General features: G+C 41.2%; 1 protein-coding gene across 2 annotated transcripts in view; it reads right to left on the minus strand.

Annotated features, from left to right (window-relative positions):
* Nucleotides 1-18,889, minus strand: part of LOC115212985 (YEATS domain-containing protein 2) — a 42,545-nt gene that overhangs the window by 12,128 nt on the left and 11,528 nt on the right. Inside the window, exons 3-11 of one of the 2 annotated variants that reach the window (XM_036503642.1) lie at nt 18,431-18,528; nt 15,796-15,888; nt 14,337-14,549; nt 12,348-12,445; nt 10,714-10,875; nt 8,592-8,703; nt 7,067-7,111; nt 4,421-5,761; nt 2,790-4,378 (exon numbers count right to left, since the gene is read on the minus strand). In XM_036503642.1, the coding sequence (XP_036359535.1) occupies nt 2,790-4,378; nt 4,421-5,761; nt 7,067-7,111; nt 8,592-8,703; nt 10,714-10,875; nt 12,348-12,445; nt 14,337-14,549; nt 15,796-15,888; nt 18,431-18,528 (3,751 nt within the window). Of the gene's footprint in view, nt 1-2,789; nt 5,762-7,066; nt 7,112-8,591; nt 8,704-10,713; nt 10,876-12,347; nt 12,446-14,336; nt 14,550-15,795; nt 15,889-18,430; nt 18,529-18,889 lie in introns of both variants that reach the window. The other variant, XM_029781852.2, reaches the window with a different exon arrangement.

Consider the following 18,889-nt stretch of genomic DNA (forward strand, 5'->3'; position numbering starts at 1 on the left):
GATGTCTACAGAGGAAATCCCAGACTTATAAGCTCTGGTGAAAATCCTTGGAGTGTCTGTTTCGGCAACCAGCAGCTCCTCGGTCGTTCTGTCCCTGCGTCTGCGGACAATCTGCGGCAAACAGGATGTCTCTACATGCAGGATTATTGGGGACCGCTTGTGAAATCCACATATTCCCACAAAACTTCTTCCATAAATTCTCAATGGCAAATACAATGGCATCCCAATAGAACCGTGACTGGCTCGCTATCTCCAGTTAACTGGCGCGGGACCATCGTGTGTGGGCTGCCATGGTTCGAGACGCCTTGAGGGTGGTAGAAGAAGCCGACTCAACCCACCCAGGGTGAATGTTGCCACAATTACAAGTAGTAAGTAAGGATCAGTTAAGGAAAACCACAGAGCCAAGATAACCTGACCTCTGTTCACCTGTTGTTCTCTGACCCACAGACACAAACACAGAATACTTCCATACACTCTTAACCATTTTCATCACAGTCACCCACCTTCTAACAAACTCACTAAAGGAAACCACTTGCTTCTCTCTGTTCAGAAACCCTTTCAAGTGGAACTTGGAAAATTTGATTATGACTTGGCCAAAGAGGAAAACGTCTGTCTTGAGATTTTTGCAGCCTCTTTTGGTTAAAGCTGTTGGGAAAATGAAAAGTACCTTTCCTACTTGATCAAAGTTAGGTACTGAAGTAATTTCATGATGGACCAACCACTACCAAGATCATGTCCTTTGTGTAACAACTGTTCTAATTAAAACTCTACAATTCAGAAATTCTTTTCTACTCTAGGTACAAGGCCCAAAATTTTTGAGGGGAGGGGGCCAGTCAATTAGATCGACCCCAGTACACAACTGGTACTTAATTTATCGACCCTGAGAGGATGAAAGGCAAAGTCAACCATGGCAGAATTTGAACTTAGAACGTAGCAACAGAAGAAATACCACTAAGCATTTCGCCCAGCGTGCTAACGTTTCTGCCAACTTGCCACCTTAGAAGTGTGTGTATTATATTTTACTCAAGGCACATGGCCTGAAATTTTGAGGGAGCGGGGGCAGTCGATTAGATTGACCTCAGTATGCAACTGGTACTTAATTTATCGACCTCAAAAGGATGAAAGGCAAAGTCGACCTCAGCGGAATTTGAACTCAGAACATAGCGGCAGGCGAAATACCACTAAGCATTTCGCCTGCTGTGCTAACGTTTCTGCCAGCTCACCGCCTTGAAAAATTCAGTAATGTCCAAACATTAAACAAGATCATGCAGAAGACTTTCATTGCTCTGCATGCCTCTCAGTCAATCCTATTAGATGGCGCTTGAAGAGTTTGTCTTGAGCCAATTGTAGCCCTGAGTAGTTAGTCCAGACGAAGGGCTCCTAGAAGTTACCAATAGTAGTCCCTAGCCTAGATGACCACCAGAACAGCCCAGCCAGTTTGTCCTAGTTGACACTCAGAGTTTCCTTAAGCCATTGTTGCTCTTTCCTACCACAGGTCTCTATTTAAATGGCTAATGCAGAACTTTGCCTGACTTGTACAAGGCAGTAAATGCTTGAGGACATTTCAGATGTCTACAGAGGAAATCCCAGACTTAAAAGCAAAACTTAGAATCAAAAGGCTTCAGAAAAAACCAAGCAAAGATTAAAGACTAAGTAACAGGAAATACTAAAGATGAGGTGAAAGAAAGACTAAAGCTGAAGTAGCAGGAAAGATTAAAGTTTAGATGGCAGGAAAAAGACAGGTACTCATTGCCATCAAGGTGTCCATACATCATCATCATTTAACGTCGTTTTCCATGCTAGCATGGGTTGGACGGTTCGACTGGGGTTTGGGAAGCCAGAAGGCTGCACCGGGCTCCAGTCTGATCTGGCAGTGTTTCTACAGCTGGATGCCCTTCCTAACGCCAACCACTCCGTAAGTGTAGTGGGTGCTTTTTACATGCCAGCAGTGGCTGGCAACGGCCACTATTGGTTGGTGCTTTTTACGTGCCACCGACACAGGCATATATATACATATATAATGATAATAATAATATTAGGGAGTATAACTCCAAACTTGCAGGGAAAAATTCCATTTAGTTATTAAATCAAATTTCACAATATAAATATATAAATTAGAGATAAAACCACTATAATGCAATTCTTAACCTGAAGATTGACTATAATTTTAATTTGAATTCACTTCAATTAAATTTAAATTTAATTGTAATTCAATTTTAATTATAGCCACGAAACATACGTAGTTTACTTATATATTGATTATTCATTTTTATACTTTTCTTGATCTAGTTTATATGTTTTATTAAAATATATTCTATTTGTTATGTTTTGGTTTAAGTCTATCATTGTTTGAATTGCATTATAGTGGTTTTATCTCTAATTTATATTTTTGATAGATATATATATCATTATCATCGACATTTAATGTTCCCCTTCCATGCAGCTGACAGAAGCCAGCCAGGTAGAAAAACTATCCTAGGCTGCTGTATCCATTTCGGCTGTAATTTAAAAGCTGGATGCCCTTTCCAACACCAACCACTCCGCAGAGTGGACACTGTGCTTTTCTCACGCACGCACGCATGCACACACACACACACACAGAGGTGTCTTTTAGTTTTTGTCAACTAAATCTAATCACCAACTGAAGGTGCCACACGATGGGATTGAACCGAAGACCACAATGATGGGAAGCGAGTAGCAAGGTTCTGACTTCTTAACCGCACATGTACCTGCTTAAATAAAACATGACAAATAAAAAACATAATTGAAAAATAATGTGAAATTCTTACTTGATTGAAGGAACTGAGATATTAACTGGTTGGATTTTTTTGGCTTTATTGTAACCATGGATCTTTTTCTCACATACAGTTGGTCTCACCTGTTTGGTAATCACAGATGTCGTTTTGGGAAAGGCAGTAGAGCTAACAGTCGTAGTTACAGTGCTGAGCGAGACAGTTCCGTTACTGCTCTTTGGTAGACTACTTACAGAAGATGGGTTACATGTTGAAGTGGACGGTATTACTTTAAGAAGCACTTTCTGTGATAAGCTGTTGTTAGTAAAGCCAGATGGCGGGGCCAGGACCAGATTACCATTTGAATATTGTACCTGAAGAGAAACATTGGCACCTGCCCCCTCTTGGCTGTTTGTAACATTACTGTTGGCAGGTTTCTCTGCAACTGATGCAGATGGCCAAATTCTACCGGTTGGCATGGTAGAGTTATTAACAGGTGTGACTATCATTGCAGTTTTGTTAGGATTCTTAAGGAACAACATAGGTCTAGGTGTGTTCAGTAAACTACTAGATGTGGTAGCCACAGTATTAGGTGTTGACCCAAGGCCAGACAAAACAGGCTGGGTAGTGTTCATGTTGGAAGTTGAAGCTTTTGTAAGAAGTGACTGACAGGCATCTGGTTTCGTTTCTGTACTGGTTTTCAAGAAGAGATGTGAAGGCAAGAGAGAGAGACCCTTATTTCGTGTGGTTGTTAACACATAGGTTTGTTTCCCTGTGCTGAAAGTTGAAGGCAACGTTTGAAGTGTAGAACTGCTAGTCACTAGATTACACCTGACCGGCTGTCGCCATTCTCCAGATCTCGCTAGAGTTTTCACATTTTGCATACCAACATTTATCACTGGAGCGCTCTGTGACATCAGAGGAAGACGTGTAGCAACAGGACTGATTGAAGAATTACTGGAGCTCAAGATGAAAGGCTGTATGGGGGTGGTTGTACCCGAAGTATTTGAAACTGAGACACTGTTCATAACAGATGGAGAGCTTTGAAGAATTTTGTTCCCTGTCACAATAGGTCCCTTACTTAGGCCACCCGCTGTTGAACTGAGTAGTAAAAGGGAAGATTTGCCTGGTGTACTTTTGATTTCACTGACAAGGGGTCGAACGACACCAGGTGTCACAGTCGGAATGAAAATCCCTGGTGGAGTTATAGTTTTCTTTACAGGTGAGCTAGCAGCAAGAAGGGAAGTGTTCTTGTTGACTGGTGAAGAGGATAATAATATTACAGAAGTATTTGTTGTGGTTGGCACTTTAGAAGACAGAGACATGAGGGACGTTGGCAAAACGTTGGTTTGAGACAAAGAACCCATACTGAGCAAGGTATGAGAAGCAACTGGATTTGGTTTATTTATTTGTGAAAGTGAAGACTGAACAGTGACAGGTGATGACCAACACACCCCAACTGTGCTACTTGGAATGGAAATCAAACCTTTTGGAGTTACTCGGAATGGGGAGATAACTGGTGTGTTTTCTTTTTTGGGATTAGCTTTATCTTTTAAGACAGAATCATTCTGCCCAGAAACTTCTGGTAAATTAGAAGCTGAACCCAAATGAATTGTGTATGTTTTAGTAGCACTACTACCACTACTACTACTACTACTACTACTACTACTACTACTACTACTACCACCGTCAAGTGACCGAACATCAATGCTATTGGGGACCTTCTTAATAGCCTCATTCGTTAGGAAAGGTTTTGAAATAGTTATAGGAGGCTTGATGCTTGATGTTGTTGTTGTGGTGACAGACGTTGAGTTGCTGTGGAGTAAACTTGTAACTGTTGCAGAAACTGGGGATGGAGTATTAGTTTGGGACGAGACTAGAGCACTCGCGGGTAGACATGTCGTTGACTTGCCAACTAGGGGTTGTGACATTAAGAGCACTTTACCTTGGTTGTTGAGACACTTCAGCAGAGTGTTGAAAGGAAGGTTCTGCAAGTTTTGAACCTTCATAGGAACTGGTGCCGCTTGAAGGTTAGCAGGTTTTGGTGCTAAAATAGCGGTAGCGGGCAAAACAGAGGCTGCTGTTGTTATGGTGGCAGTCGTTGCTGTCGATCCAACAATACTGGTGCAACTTGCTGCTGTTGTCGTCGATGCAACAGCAGCAAACTTTTGCTTGGACACAGCAACAGGAACGGCAGCAACGGGAATTGATAGCTTGGAGCTGGGAAGTGAGGTCAACGTGACGAAATAAGGAAGGGTCGTATTACAAGAAATAACGGGTTTTGTTAGATTTGTGGCTGCTGTAGTAGTTGTTGTTGTTGTTGTAGTCAATGTCACAGGTGTTATTGTTGCACCTGGTGCAGGTGTTATACTTGTAAATGGTGTTGCTGTTATTGTTGTTAACGAAGCTGCCGGTGACGAAGCTATTGTCTCTGGTGCAGCAGTTATCGTTATCACTGGTGATGCTGTTGCTATAGTCATCACTGGTGATGCTGCTGCTACTGTTATTGGTGGTGTTGCTGCTGCAGTGCATGTCACTTTTGCATCACTGCCACAAACTGCAGATGCGGTCAACGGAGCAGTGGTGGCGCTGTTGGTAAGAGAAAAACTCTCAGAGTTTTCTGGCAGTAAACACAGAGGGACTTCGTTAACTGTTGACGAGGAACTACCGACAGTTAATTTGTATACTTTCAATTTACTTGGTGATTTTGTAGCATCACTAGGCAACACACCATTTTTGACACTCGAGGAATCCAACACAAGTTCCTTCTTTAATTCGCTAACAGTTGCGCTTTCCTTTTCTGTTGCAACTTTGGGGTTTACAGCAGAAACTATTTCACTTGGAGATGATGTCGTGATATCATTTGAGTTCAATCTGGAATCTTGGGTCCTTTCACCAGAATCTTGGGATTGGATTCCCTCATCAGGGACTTGAGTTTTAGTTGTGCAAGAGACATTGGATGACGTAGATGTTGTAACTGGTGAATCATTCTCAGATGGTTTTCCTTTCTCAATTTCAATTTCAACAGTCTGTAAAAAAACAAGATACATAAAGGGGATTAGTTATATCAACAGGGAACACATGTAGATAATTCACAGAGGCTGTAAATTTTGGAAGTTAACTACGGTCACTTAAATCACACCAAGTACTTAATTGGTCATCATCACCATCAAACATCTGCTTTCCATGCTAGTGTGGGTTGGTCAGTTTGACAAGGGGCTGGTAAAATGGAAGGCTGCACCAGACTCCACTCATCTGTTTCAGAATAGGTCCTATGGCTGGATGCCCTTCCTAACAGCATCCGCTTTACAGAGTGTGTTGGATCACCAAGTACATTACAAGATAAAACCCCTCAACTAAGAGGGTGGGGAGTAGTATTGACAGGGTGTGGCTTTGTGCCAGTTGATGAAAGATTTAAGGTATGAAGAGGACAGATATAGGGGTCTGGCAGTAGAGTAGATTCATGGATGCCTCAGTTGGAAAGCAAAGGAAAGGAAATGAGAAAGTAAGATAAAGGAAGAGGGAAGTCATTAAAGCCACTAATTTTGAAGGTTAAGTATAGTCAATTAAATCACACCCAGTACTTAACTAACTGGTCCTTTATTATATCAAACGCTAGAAAGAAGGGGTAAAAATAATTTCAGTGACATCTGAACTTGGAACGCATCATCATTCTGGTTCTATTATAATCAAATTTCCACCAAATTGACATTTCAAATATTTATAGTTTCACCATGTTCTGCTGTTCATTTGAATCAATTATCTGGGTTCAGTCCCACTGTGTTTACATAGGCACACTGGCCACTCTGCTGGGTGGTTGACATTAGGAATGGCATCCAACTGTAAAAATCCTGCCAAAACAGACACAAAAGTCTGATGCAGACTTCTGCCTGGCCAGCTCCTGTCAAACCATCCAACCCATGCCAGCATTTTTCATTTGCCACTGTTATTTATGACATCACTCATGCGTTTGTACTGGGTTTAGCTTTAAGGGGTTAGGGTTTTAAGGTTAGGGTCAAGGTTGTCATAAATAACAGTGACAAACGAAATATACACTGCCGGAAGTTCTTGTTGACAAACAACAGCAGTAATTTTATTCAGTTGAATACACGTCATTGATTGGTTGAAATTACCGAAATACAAGAACTTTAACGTGAAATTACTTCGTAAATATAAACTTTTCTCAAAAATGCTGAGAGTAAAACATGTTTTATATGACACATTCTACCAGTGTCCGAAGTTTGAAAGTGTTTGGCTACAAGAAATTATTTTTTAAATCTGTAGGTCAAAAGGTAAAGATCCCTAAATGAAAAACAGAAAAAAGTTATACTGACCGTTTCTGCACCAAATGTCTGCAGACCAGTATATGTTCGATCAAGCTAGAAAGCAAAGAAATAAGAAAAAAATGTTAAATACATATACACACAAGTATGTGAATGTTTGTATGTGTGATTGTTATGTATCTCATCTCTATATATATAAACGGCAAAATGTCTATGTGTGTGTCCTTTATACAAATCCACAATTTTTCAGTTAGAGGGCTTGCACTTTCTATGGTCATTCAAACCCGTCCAAGGGTGGTCGTGCACATCTTTACATTTCCCCAGTCACCCCACAAAGCCATTAAAAAATCAATAAAAGTGACTTTTTGGTGAATTTTCTATCCAAAACCCAATCAAAATGCGCGAAACTTGATACGTCAATTGAATGCCAGCTAGCTGTATGTGATTGGTCGGAGATTTGGACAGTACTCGCGTGTATGTGTGCACGCACACAGCTGTATATACAGGCATTAGCACTATGACCCGGTGTTGCCAGGTCATAGTGCTAGTCTATATATACAATTGGCCATCATTGTTGACGGCATGTGGTCACGTTGTATATTATATATTATACTACTGAAATTTTATATATATATATATATATTATATATATATATATATATATATATGTATGTATCCTCCTCCCCTCTTAAAAGTTTTTGTCTTGCAAGTACTTGGTGACCCTGTCAGTGCAGGTGCCACTTAAAAGCACCCAGTCCACACTGTAAAGTGGTTGGTGCTCGGAAGGACATCTGGCTGTAAATAACCTTGCCATAACTGACCACGCCTGTGCTTGTGCCACATAAAAAGCACTAAATCCACTCCGCTGAGTGGTTAGTATTAAGAGCATCCAGCTGTAAAAGTCCTGCCAAAACAGTCACAGAAAACCAGTGCAGGCTTCTGCTTGGTCGGCGCTTGTGGTACCGTTCCACCCATGCTAGCACGGAACACTGACATTAAATGATGATAAAGTAAACAATCAGCACTGTTGTTATATATGTTGCATGTATAGCATGGAACAAACAACTTTCATTTATGGAAACAACCGTAACATTGATCTGATGTGTCTTTTCCTCAATTGAATTAACTATATTTCAGTCTGTGAGGCTCATAACATGCCTACTGATAATATTTTGGATTCATAAAGTGCTCTGTTTTCTCATTTGTTGAAGTAGACCTGATCATCCTTTGGTTATTGGAATGCTTATGTTAACCAGGTTTTTACATGAAGTGCTGATGAGGGAGATCACACCATTGCATATTTGGCACCCCTGGAAATAAATCTTATGGTTGGCAGATACTCTGCGAACTCTTCTCAATATCTACTTATTTTGAAGATGGCGATCGTGTCCCCACCCTCCTGTAAAGAATAGGATGTTATGAGAGCCTGCGGGGAATAGGGTTAATCTGTGTTGCAAACACAGGCTTAAAAATGACAAAGTTATTTTACAAACTTCTTTGATATTTTCTAGATTAAATGAAACAAAACCAACGTATTCCAGCAGAAATATGGTAACAAAAGGAATAATATGCTTACCTTTAGATGGTGAATTATATCAACCCGCTTGTTTCTTTGGTCGTGAAAATGCAACTGGACCCGAACAGGAAACTCACCCCAGCCACGCCGGGAGAGGTGAAAGGGAGGATGTCTGAAGAAAGCAACAAAAGAAACATATAGCTTCAAATAAGAGGTTACATTAGAAAAAAAACAAAAAAAAACAGGGAGTGAGTAGCAACAGGAAGTTCATCCAACTGCGAAAATCCCACAGCAAAGTTTATTCCTGTCTTACTATGACAGGATGAAATATTTGAGGATTAAGGTTTGTAATTTGGAGTTGAGTAATCAATGCCAATGAGCTTTCAGAAACAGTCTAGGATGCTTATATGCATGTAAGCAGCAGGAGTGTTCCTTATATGGCAGCAATAATCCAATATGAATCATACTTGTTGAACATTCGCTAGGCTGTGTTCCCTTTAATAAGACAAAGCACTCTATTTGATGTGAGATATTAAGGGAACCTCTATGCTGCTGTTAAACCTGCTAGAAATAGCAAGTCAATTCTCTTTCAAATCATATCCAACTACCTTAACAAAAAGGATGATAAATCGGATAATGTAACGCTAGATATACACACTGTCTATAAAGCCAGGATAGTCACAACTAGAACATCTTTGGCAGGGGTTTAACAACAGCAGTATCAACAAGCATAACTGTGTTTAACCCACATTGGTACCTTTGCCAATTTAAGGTTAAAGAATCAGCCCTAGCAAGGAGGTAAAGTTCCAACTGAAAATATACGGTATTTGATGGCATAAAAATACACCGACAGTAAACGCACCCCAATTTTAGCAGCACACATTCAGAAAAAAAAGGGATTTAGGGTATTAAACATAATATTTAAAGCAGTTGAGTAATACTTTACAAAACACTAGCAGTATCGCCCAGCGTTGCTCAGGTTTGTAAAGGAAATAAACTATATAAGCATTTTTAGAGATGTAAAGTATAATAGCTATCTCAATATGGCTAACCACAAGGGGGGGGGTGTTACTGTAGCTTTTTACGTTCTGAGATTTAATAATAAATTTTTAGAGAGTTACTTCCCTAATATATGCCAAAAATGCATTAAAAATGGGAAAAATTGATGGTAAATTATTTTTTAAATCGTAGACTCATCGTAGACGTGCGCTAATACCCAGAAGGGCTCGATATGAATCACGACTAAAAGATACACGGTTTTGGTTAAACTGCACCGCAAAATGTGGGAGTAGTTAGGAATCTAAATCGTAGGAGACAGACAGCACACCTCTCTTTTATATATAAAGATTAGAAAAGTACCTTAATGACAGCAGAAAGCATTATTGTAAATAAAAAAAGAGTGTTATGGAATCAGGGTAGGTAGAAGAGACTGTCCTTCACCCACACTGAGGGCAGCCATGAAGATATCTCTGCTTTGTTGCCCTCTCTCATAGTAATTCTGCTCATCCCTTAGCATGAACCTCACCCCACACCACACACACTTACCCTGAGCTTTCAGTCTTGCAAATTGCATGGCGACCTCAATAGTGCAAGTGACACAAAAAATAATGCAACCAATCAACGCTATAAAATGGTTGGCATCAGGAAGGGCATCCAGTTGTAGAATCCATGCCAAAGCAGAGATTGGGGTTTGATGCAGCAGTAGTAGTAGTAGTAGTAGTAGTAGGGGGGTATGCACTGGAACAGCACATTGCTGCATCCACCACTTGTTGGTGATTTCCTACTCCTGGTGGATGACACCTTTGCACTACTGAGGCAACAGCCTCCATGGGTATGCTTGGGTAGTCGTTGCTGGTGAGGGTTTTCACGAGGTCAGAGCGCAAATCCTACCTCATCCTCTTTTCATCACCTTTTATGATGCAGAGACGCGAAAACTGGTCTACTCTTTCACATGCTGGTCCCCTTACGGTACCACTGGTTAAACTGTGAGCATTCTGGCCATGGGTAAATATCAACTTCCTTGGAAACAGGTGAAGTGTTGGCAGCAGGAAAGGCAATCTGGCCACAGAAAACCTGCTTCAATGAACTCCATCCGATACGTGGAAGCATGGAAAAGTGAACATCATAATAGATGGTGAAGGCGAAGAAAGCATATAAAAAAGCAACAAAAAGGGTCACTTACACAACTTCAACTAAATCATTAGGACGGTAACTTGGATGCAGGAAAAACCAAACTTTCTTCACAAAATGGTTAATGTTGGGTTCTTCTTTGGTGCCTCGGACATAGATAAGCCATTTGTGAGTAGAGGGATCACTCTCTTCACGGCGATCCGGTGGAATGAACCTAATAATAATAACAATAATAATAATAATAATCTTTTCTACAGGAAGCACAAAGCCTCAAATTTGGGGGAAGGGATTAAGTCGATTACATCGACCCCAGTGCATCACTGGTACTTAATTTATTGATTCTGAAAGAATAAAAGGCAAAGTCGACCCCAGCAGAATTTGAACTCAGAACGTGAAGACAGCCGAAATACCTATTTCTTTACTACCCACAAGGGGCTAAACATAGAGGGAACAAACAAGGACAGATAAATGGATTAAGTTGATTATATCAACCCCAGTGAGTAACTGGTACTTATTTAATCAACCCCGAAAGGATGAAAGGCAAAGTCGACCTTGGTGGAATTTGAACTCAGAACGAAGCGGCAGACGAAATACCACTAAGCATTTTGCCCGGCGTCCTAACAATTCTGCCAACTCGCCGCCTTAATAATAATAATAATAATAATAATAATAATCCTTGTTACTATAATTACAAGGCCTGAAATTTTGGAGAAGGCTGCTAGTTGATTACATCAACCCCGGTCACTTAACTTCAACCAAATCGTTAATGAGGAGATTGTTTATTTTTATGAGGACATTGCAGATTAGGTATGAGAAGCCTAATCTGGACGGCTTGAGCAAAAAACATGTAGAATATTTGGACCGGATTTGGGTGGTTTAAATGCTAATGGATTAATATAGGTTACCTGTGATGGAGAAAACACATGATGTTAATGGAAGTTATATGTATTGAAGATACACTGCAGAGGATGTTGGATATAGTAATTAAGCTCTTCAGCATTTAAACCAGTCAAATATTCTGTTTTTTGTTCCAAACCAGCCAGATCCAGCATCTCACACCTACCCTACAATGTCATTCTAAAATTAAACTATCACAACAACAAAATCTCAGATACAAGATAATGCAACATTAATTTAAAACAATGTGAATAAAGAGAGAAATTACATTTGATAATCTGAATGCTAAAGGTTAAATTATATGGCACTGGTGGCATGACCGTGCTAGTGGCATGTAAAAAGAACCCACTACACTCTCGGAGTGGTTGGCGTTAGGAAGGGCATCCAGCTGTAGAAACTCTGCCAAGATTGGAGCCTGGTGCAGCCATCTGGTTCACCAGCCCTCATTCAAAATCGTCCAACCCATGCTAGCATGGAAAGCGGACGTTAAACGATGATGATGATGATGTAAAAAGCACCATTCAAGTGTGGTCGATGCCAGTGCCACCTGATTGGCCCCAGCACCGGTGGCATGTAAAAAGTACCCACTGCACTCTTGGAGTGGTTGACGTTAGGAAGGGCATCCAGCTGTAGAAACCTTGCCAGATTAGATTGGAGCCCGGAGCAGCCTCCTGGCCTGCCAGTCCTCAGTCAAGCTGTCCAACCCATACCAGCCTGGAAAGTGAACATTAAACAATGATGATGATGATAGCTACTGTGCCTTTAAAAATGAACAAAAATGCATCTTACTTGGATATATTTCCAACAATGAGTTTTTTCTTTATACGGAAGCGAGAGGCTCGGCCAGAACTAACTTCTAGTTCTGATTTGGTCAATGAATCAGATTTCTGTGTTAAAATATAGAAAAATAATATCAGATGGTAGAAAAAAAGAGAAAAGGAATTTTTGCTTCAAAGTTTGGCGCAGTAATAACCAAAGGTTATTCAAGATTATAGGAATGATTAGGATAGAGCTGAGGTTAATCAACAAATTAACGAGGCATAATGAAGCATTTTACAATGATTAAGCTGTGAAATTAAATTACACCTTGTTTTCTCTCCATACACTCTTCCAGTTCTTCTGCCCTCATACCATGAGGGTTCACACAGACACCCCATCATCACTAGTTGTATCTCTTATCAGCTCCACCTTGATTACCCCTAACCTCTCTTCTAAATTGTGAGTTGCCATGCGGCCCTTCTAAAGCAATAAATCTCTTCTGCTGTGGCCCCTACCCGCTATCATATTTTAACCCCTTGACTCATGGCATAAAGCTGCTGATATTGGAGTTCATAGTCCTTCAAGCTGCATGGCAACCTCATTAATACTTGTGGCATGAAAAACCATGCTGTACATGCTGTAAAGTGGTTGGTGATAGGAAGGGAATCCAGTCACAGAAACCATTTCAAGGCCAATACTGGCTCTGTGCCGGTGGCACGTAAAAAGGACCAACCGATTGTGGCCGTTGCCAGCCTCGCCTGGCACCTGTGCCAGTGGAATGTAAAAAGCACCCACTACACTCACGGAGTGGTTGGCGTAAGGAAGGGCATCCAGCTGTAGAAACATTGCCAGATAAGACTGGAGCCTGGTGCAGCCTCCTGGCTTCCCAGACCCCGGTCGAACCGTCCAACCCATGCTAGCATGGAAAACGGACATTAAACGATGATGATGATGATGATGATAATGCAGTCTTTGAGTCCATTGGATCCTGTCAGACCATCCAACCCATGGAGTGCCACCAAGATCAACTCAATCTTATCTTGATTCATTCTCTGTTCTTTCATTTAAAATACAAATCTAGTTATTTAATTACGAAACGAACCAAGTCCAAAGGATATGATTTCTTTACTACCCATTTTTTGTAGGCTAGAGCCTACAAATACATTTCCCCCATAAAATCGCAAAACCTTCTTGAGGCGTTTCTGTCGCTTGTCTGAAATAGTTATTCTCTCTCCCCGATTCTTTCATCTTTAATTAACATACTTATTTCGTAGTATTCATTAACATAATATTAATTATATGTTGTGACTAACTTCTTTGCACAATTTTCATTACATTATCCAGCAAAAATTATACCGAAGATTCTTAACCTTTATATTCATTGAACGTTAATCCATTAATCTACTGAATATATAATTGTAAATATATATTTCTTTACTACCCACAAGGGGCTAAACACAGAGGGGACAAACAAAGACAGACAAAGGGATTAAGTCGATTACATCGACCCCAGTGTGCAACTGGTACTTAATTTATCGACCCCGAAAGGATGAAAGGCAAAGTCGACCTCGGCGGAATTTGAACTCAGAACGTAACAGCAGACGAAATACAGCTACGCATTTCGCCCGGCGTGCTAACAATTCTGCCAGCTCGCCGCCTTATATATGAGATGTATACCTATTTCTTTACTACCCACAAGGGGTTAAACACAGAGGGGACAAACAAGGACAGACAAACGGATTAAGTTGATTACATCGACCCCAGTGCGTAACTGGTACTTTAATTTATCGACCCTGAAACGATGAAAGGCAAAGTCGACTTCAGCGGAATTTGAACTCAGAACGTAACGGCAGACGAAATACAGCTACGCATTTCGCCCGGCGTGCTAAAGGTTCTGCCAGCTCGCCGCCTTATATATGAGATATATACCATTAAGTCATCTCTCTCCTCTCTCTCTCTCTCTCTCTACAGACACACAGAAGCAAACAGTGGATTTTTTTTCTTTTCTTGTTCTCTTACCTTTTGGCCCAACTCATCACCAGTCTCAGCAACAGTGACGGAGCTCTGTGAGCAATCCCCAGAACTATTTGTGGACTGCAAGCCAGTTGATGGATCACTTGTTCCCTGCCATTGGCTCTTCTCCAGCCACTGCTCATCTGAATAACTGGGTTTCTTGCCAAGGTATTTTTTCACTGCCGGGTGAATCGATGGTACAGCACTGCTATAGGGTTTCTGATCAAAAAAAAAAAAAAGAACAATATATTATGGCTGTCTATGATAAGAAGCTTGCTTCCCAACCATGTGGTTCTGGGTTCAGTCCCACTGTGTGGCGCCTAGTATCTTTTACTATAGCCTCAGCCCAACCAAAGCCTTAATTGGATTTGGTAGATAGAAACTGAAAGAAGCCCGTCATGTAAGTGTGTGTGTGTGTGTGTGTGTGTGCCCCACCACTGCTTGACAACCGATGTTGGTGTGTTTACATTCCCTAACTTACACTCTTGGAGTGGTTGGCATTAGGAAGGACATTCAGCCATATAAAACCATGCCAAATCAGGAGTCTGGTGCAGCCTTCCAGCTTACCAGGCCTGGTCAAGCCGTCCAACCCATGCCAGCATGGACAACAAACGTTAAATGATGATGATGATAGATGTAGAGACAGAAATCTACCTGGTACACACTTCCTCATTGTCCCTTGAGCTTTTTTACTGAGTATCTGAGTGTAGCTTAAGCTATATCACTTTTTTTAACCCTTCACCTAACCCTGTATCACGTAATCGACATGATATATTTCATTGATGTCTATGCATTAGATATGATGCACATTTCCAGGTGCCAGCCTTGCCTGTGCCGGTGGCATGTAAAAAGCACCCACTACACTCTCAGAGTGGTTGGCGTTAGGAAGGGCATCCAGCTGTAGAAACACTGCCAGATCAGACTGGGCCTGGTGCAGCCTTCTGGCTTCCTGGACCCCAGTTAAACTGTCCAACCCATGCTAGCATGGAAAGCGGATGTTAAACGATGATGATGATGATTTCCAATTTTTTTTCCTTTTGCAACCATCAAAATAACTCAAGACTTGTGAAAGGAAATCTTTATATTATTCAGAAGGTATGAAACAAGGTAAAGGTGTGTGGCTTAGTGGTTAGGGGCATTCAGCTCACAATCGCAAGGTCGTGAGTTCAATTCCCAGTGACGAGTTGTGTCCTTGAGCAAGACACTTTATTTCACGTTGCCCCAGTCCACTCAGCTGGCAAAAATAAGATGTACTTGTATTTCAAAGGGCCAGCCTTGTCACATTGTGTATCATGCTGAATCTCCCTGAGAATTACATCAAGGGTACACGTACCTGTATAGTGTTTTAACCATGTCTCTTAGATCTTTATGAAGAACTGTTACAAAGCTTGCATTGACACTAGAGACAAATGTAGCTGAAGGTATGTGAAAGGAGAGAGTTCAGTTTCAAAAGGTGTATATTTACCTGGGGGAGATTTCCTATGGAATCATTAGAGTAATAATTAGCAACAAGACATGCCCTGAGCCGATCCAGCAAGTGTCGGGTCTGATAGATGGACTGCAAAAAAGAAAAAAAAAAAGACCAGTTAAAAAAGTTAAATGTAAACAAAAATGAAAACACAAAGGTGTTATAATTTAAATACATTGGATAATTAGATTTACAGAGATGTACTTGCATAGCAAGTGACCTGATCTAAGATCATGTGCTGGAACGAAAACAATTGCAGTGTGGAAGGTGTTTATAAGCCATTTAAGAAACACACAAAAACTGTTAGATTAACTTCAACATTTAAATTTAATTTGTTAAAATATTTTCATCGCTTTGAGACCGCGACCAGTTCACTGACAAAATTTCGTGCTGCATCATCATTTAATGTCCATTTTGTAGGATGACATGAGTTGGACAGGAGCTAGCAAGCTGCAATAAGCCCCAATTGTCTGTTTCTGTTTGTTTCTATAGCTGGATGCCCTTCCTAACAGAATGTATTGGGTGGTTTTTTTTATGTGACACCAGTCCTAGTGCTATCTACATGGCATCAGCATGTAAAAGCACCTAAGCTTCATTATATACACCACATTTTAATTGCTATTTTCTTCAATTACACTTTTAGATAAATTAAGGCTATTCTACTAATGTTCAGAGAAACAGATCAGCATCATCATTAAACATCCACTTTCCCTCTGCCATGGGCTGGACAGTTTGACTGGTGACTGGCAAGCCAGGAGGCTGCACCAGGCTCCAATCTGATCTGGCAAGGTTTCTACAGCTGGATGCCCTTCCTAACACCAACCACTCCGAGAGTGTAGTGGGTGCTTTTTAGATGCCACTGGTGCTGGGGCCAATCAGGCGGCACTGGAATCTACCACACTTGAATGGTGCTTTGCACGTGCCACCAGCATGGGTGCCAGTCAGGCAGCACTGGCATCAGCCACAACTACAATTTCGCTTGACTCAAGCACGTTTGAATCTAATTAGAAAGACTGCTGCTCTTTCTCTTTCTCAAAGAATCTTATATCATTCGCATTTAAATCTTAACTTTTAACTTATAATTCATATTTTTATACATGTTGCAATGAGACATTTGTCCTCTCAAGAAGGTTTACCCAGTGTGCACTCAGGATGTTAATGAAGCATTACAAGAAATAAGTGGAGAAATTCAAGTACCTTAGGGCCATATTCATGAGAGATGGGAGACTGATGCTAGAACTGCTGGTGCTGGCCCAGTAAAACACCAGTGCCATTTCCAGCATTTGATCCTCAGAAGAGGACCCAGTTGGACAGATTTTTGTGGAACTAGCACTGCAGAAGTTGGCTTACTATCAACAAGGCTAAAGAGCCAGCTCAAACCTTGTGTTGCCCTCAAAGGAATAATCAATCACTTAGGTGCTTTGCATGGCACCAACACCTTACAGCTTGCAAAATGAAAGACCGACGGTGGATCACTCGGCTTGTCCGTCGATATAAAGAAGAAAAAGGCAGCAAGCTAGCAGTAATGTTGGTACAAAAAAAACAAACTTGCTCTCTAAAATCTGCTTTCTGTGCCTATTGTCACTGATTACCGTGAATGTTGAGTAATATCCAAAAGACAAGTGGCCAAAATGGAGTTCCTCTGAAGGTTTTCTCGAGTAACAGTACTCAGAAGGGAGTCTCTCTAGACTGAGCCTGTAGTATGGATATATGATTAGAATGCCAGAGGAAACCAACCAGCAAGAAGACCTAGGGCGCAACCGAGAATGTGATGGTTGGATGACATCCATAGACACGGTTGATCATGCTTGGGAACTCAGCCGGAAAGTGTAATGATGGTTGCTTTTGATAGGACCCTATGGAATGTGTGCCTGAAGACTCTACCCCAACAACCCTTCCAGCGATAATGGGGTGGAGAAAATGGATGGGCGTAGATTTGTATATAAATCCATTTTCTTTGAAGTTACAACTGAACACACAAACCATTATCTGATGGCAGAGTTGCAAATAACTGAGAAGGCAAGTGTCCTAGTGGTTAAGCAACTGGGTCTCTCTTCCATAACGTTGTAGGTTCAATCCCTGGTCCAAGAGGTACATTGTATCATTAGACAAGACACTTCATGTTGCTCCAATCCATTCAGCTGGCAAAAATGAGTTCGCAACAAATCAATGCAACAGCATTTTAAAAGCCCAGGGATACAACCAAAAACATTAACATCAGATTTGTGTAATCCACATTCGTCGTCATTTAACATCTGCTTTCCATGCTAGCATGGGTTGGACTGAGGGCTGGCGAACCAGATGGCTGCACCAGGCTCAAGTCTTGATCTGGCAGAGTTTCTACACCTGGATACCCTTCCTAACGCCAACCACTCTGAGAGTGTAGCGGGTGCTTTTTACGTGCCACCGGCATGGGGGCCAGTCAGGCAGTACTGGCAACGACCTCGCTCGAATTTTTTACATAAGCCACCTGCACAGGTGCCAGTGAGGCGATGCTGGTTGATAAATTTTAATCAGGTAAAAAGGTAAAAGACAGCTCAGATTTCCAATGAAAGCAACATCGGATGTAATGAAATTCATGCCTTACTCAAAAGCATTATCAACATTATTACATGCAATGATTTTGACTTACCTGGTCAATAATATTCAGTTCATTTTCCTTCTCTTTAATCTCGATGGTAATCTGTTTCTGAATGATCTTTTCAATCTTCTGGATGGTTTCAGCTTTAGCTGTAAGTATAAAATCAATCAAAATCAAATATGATGACTGGCGTCCGTGCTAGTGGGGTGCAAAGCGCACCATACGAGAGTGATCACTGACAGAGTGGCTATACGGCTTCTTTGCCAGTGGCACTTAAAAGGCACCATTCGAGCATGATCGTTTCCAGTTGTCACCTTACTGGCACTCTAGCCCCGTACTAGTAGGGTATTAAGAGCACCATCCGAGCATGATCGTTGCCAGAGCGGCTATCTAGCCTCCGTGCTGGTGGTACAAAGACACCATATAAGCGTGATCGTTGACAGAGCGGCTAACCGGCTTCTGTGCCAGTGGCACATGAAAGGCACCATTCGAGCGTGATTGTTACCAGCG

The sequence above is a fragment of the Octopus sinensis genome, linkage group LG6, assembly GCF_006345805.1.
Source record: "Octopus sinensis linkage group LG6, ASM634580v1, whole genome shotgun sequence".
In the NCBI taxonomy this organism is placed as follows: domain Eukaryota; kingdom Metazoa; phylum Mollusca; class Cephalopoda; order Octopoda; family Octopodidae; genus Octopus; species Octopus sinensis.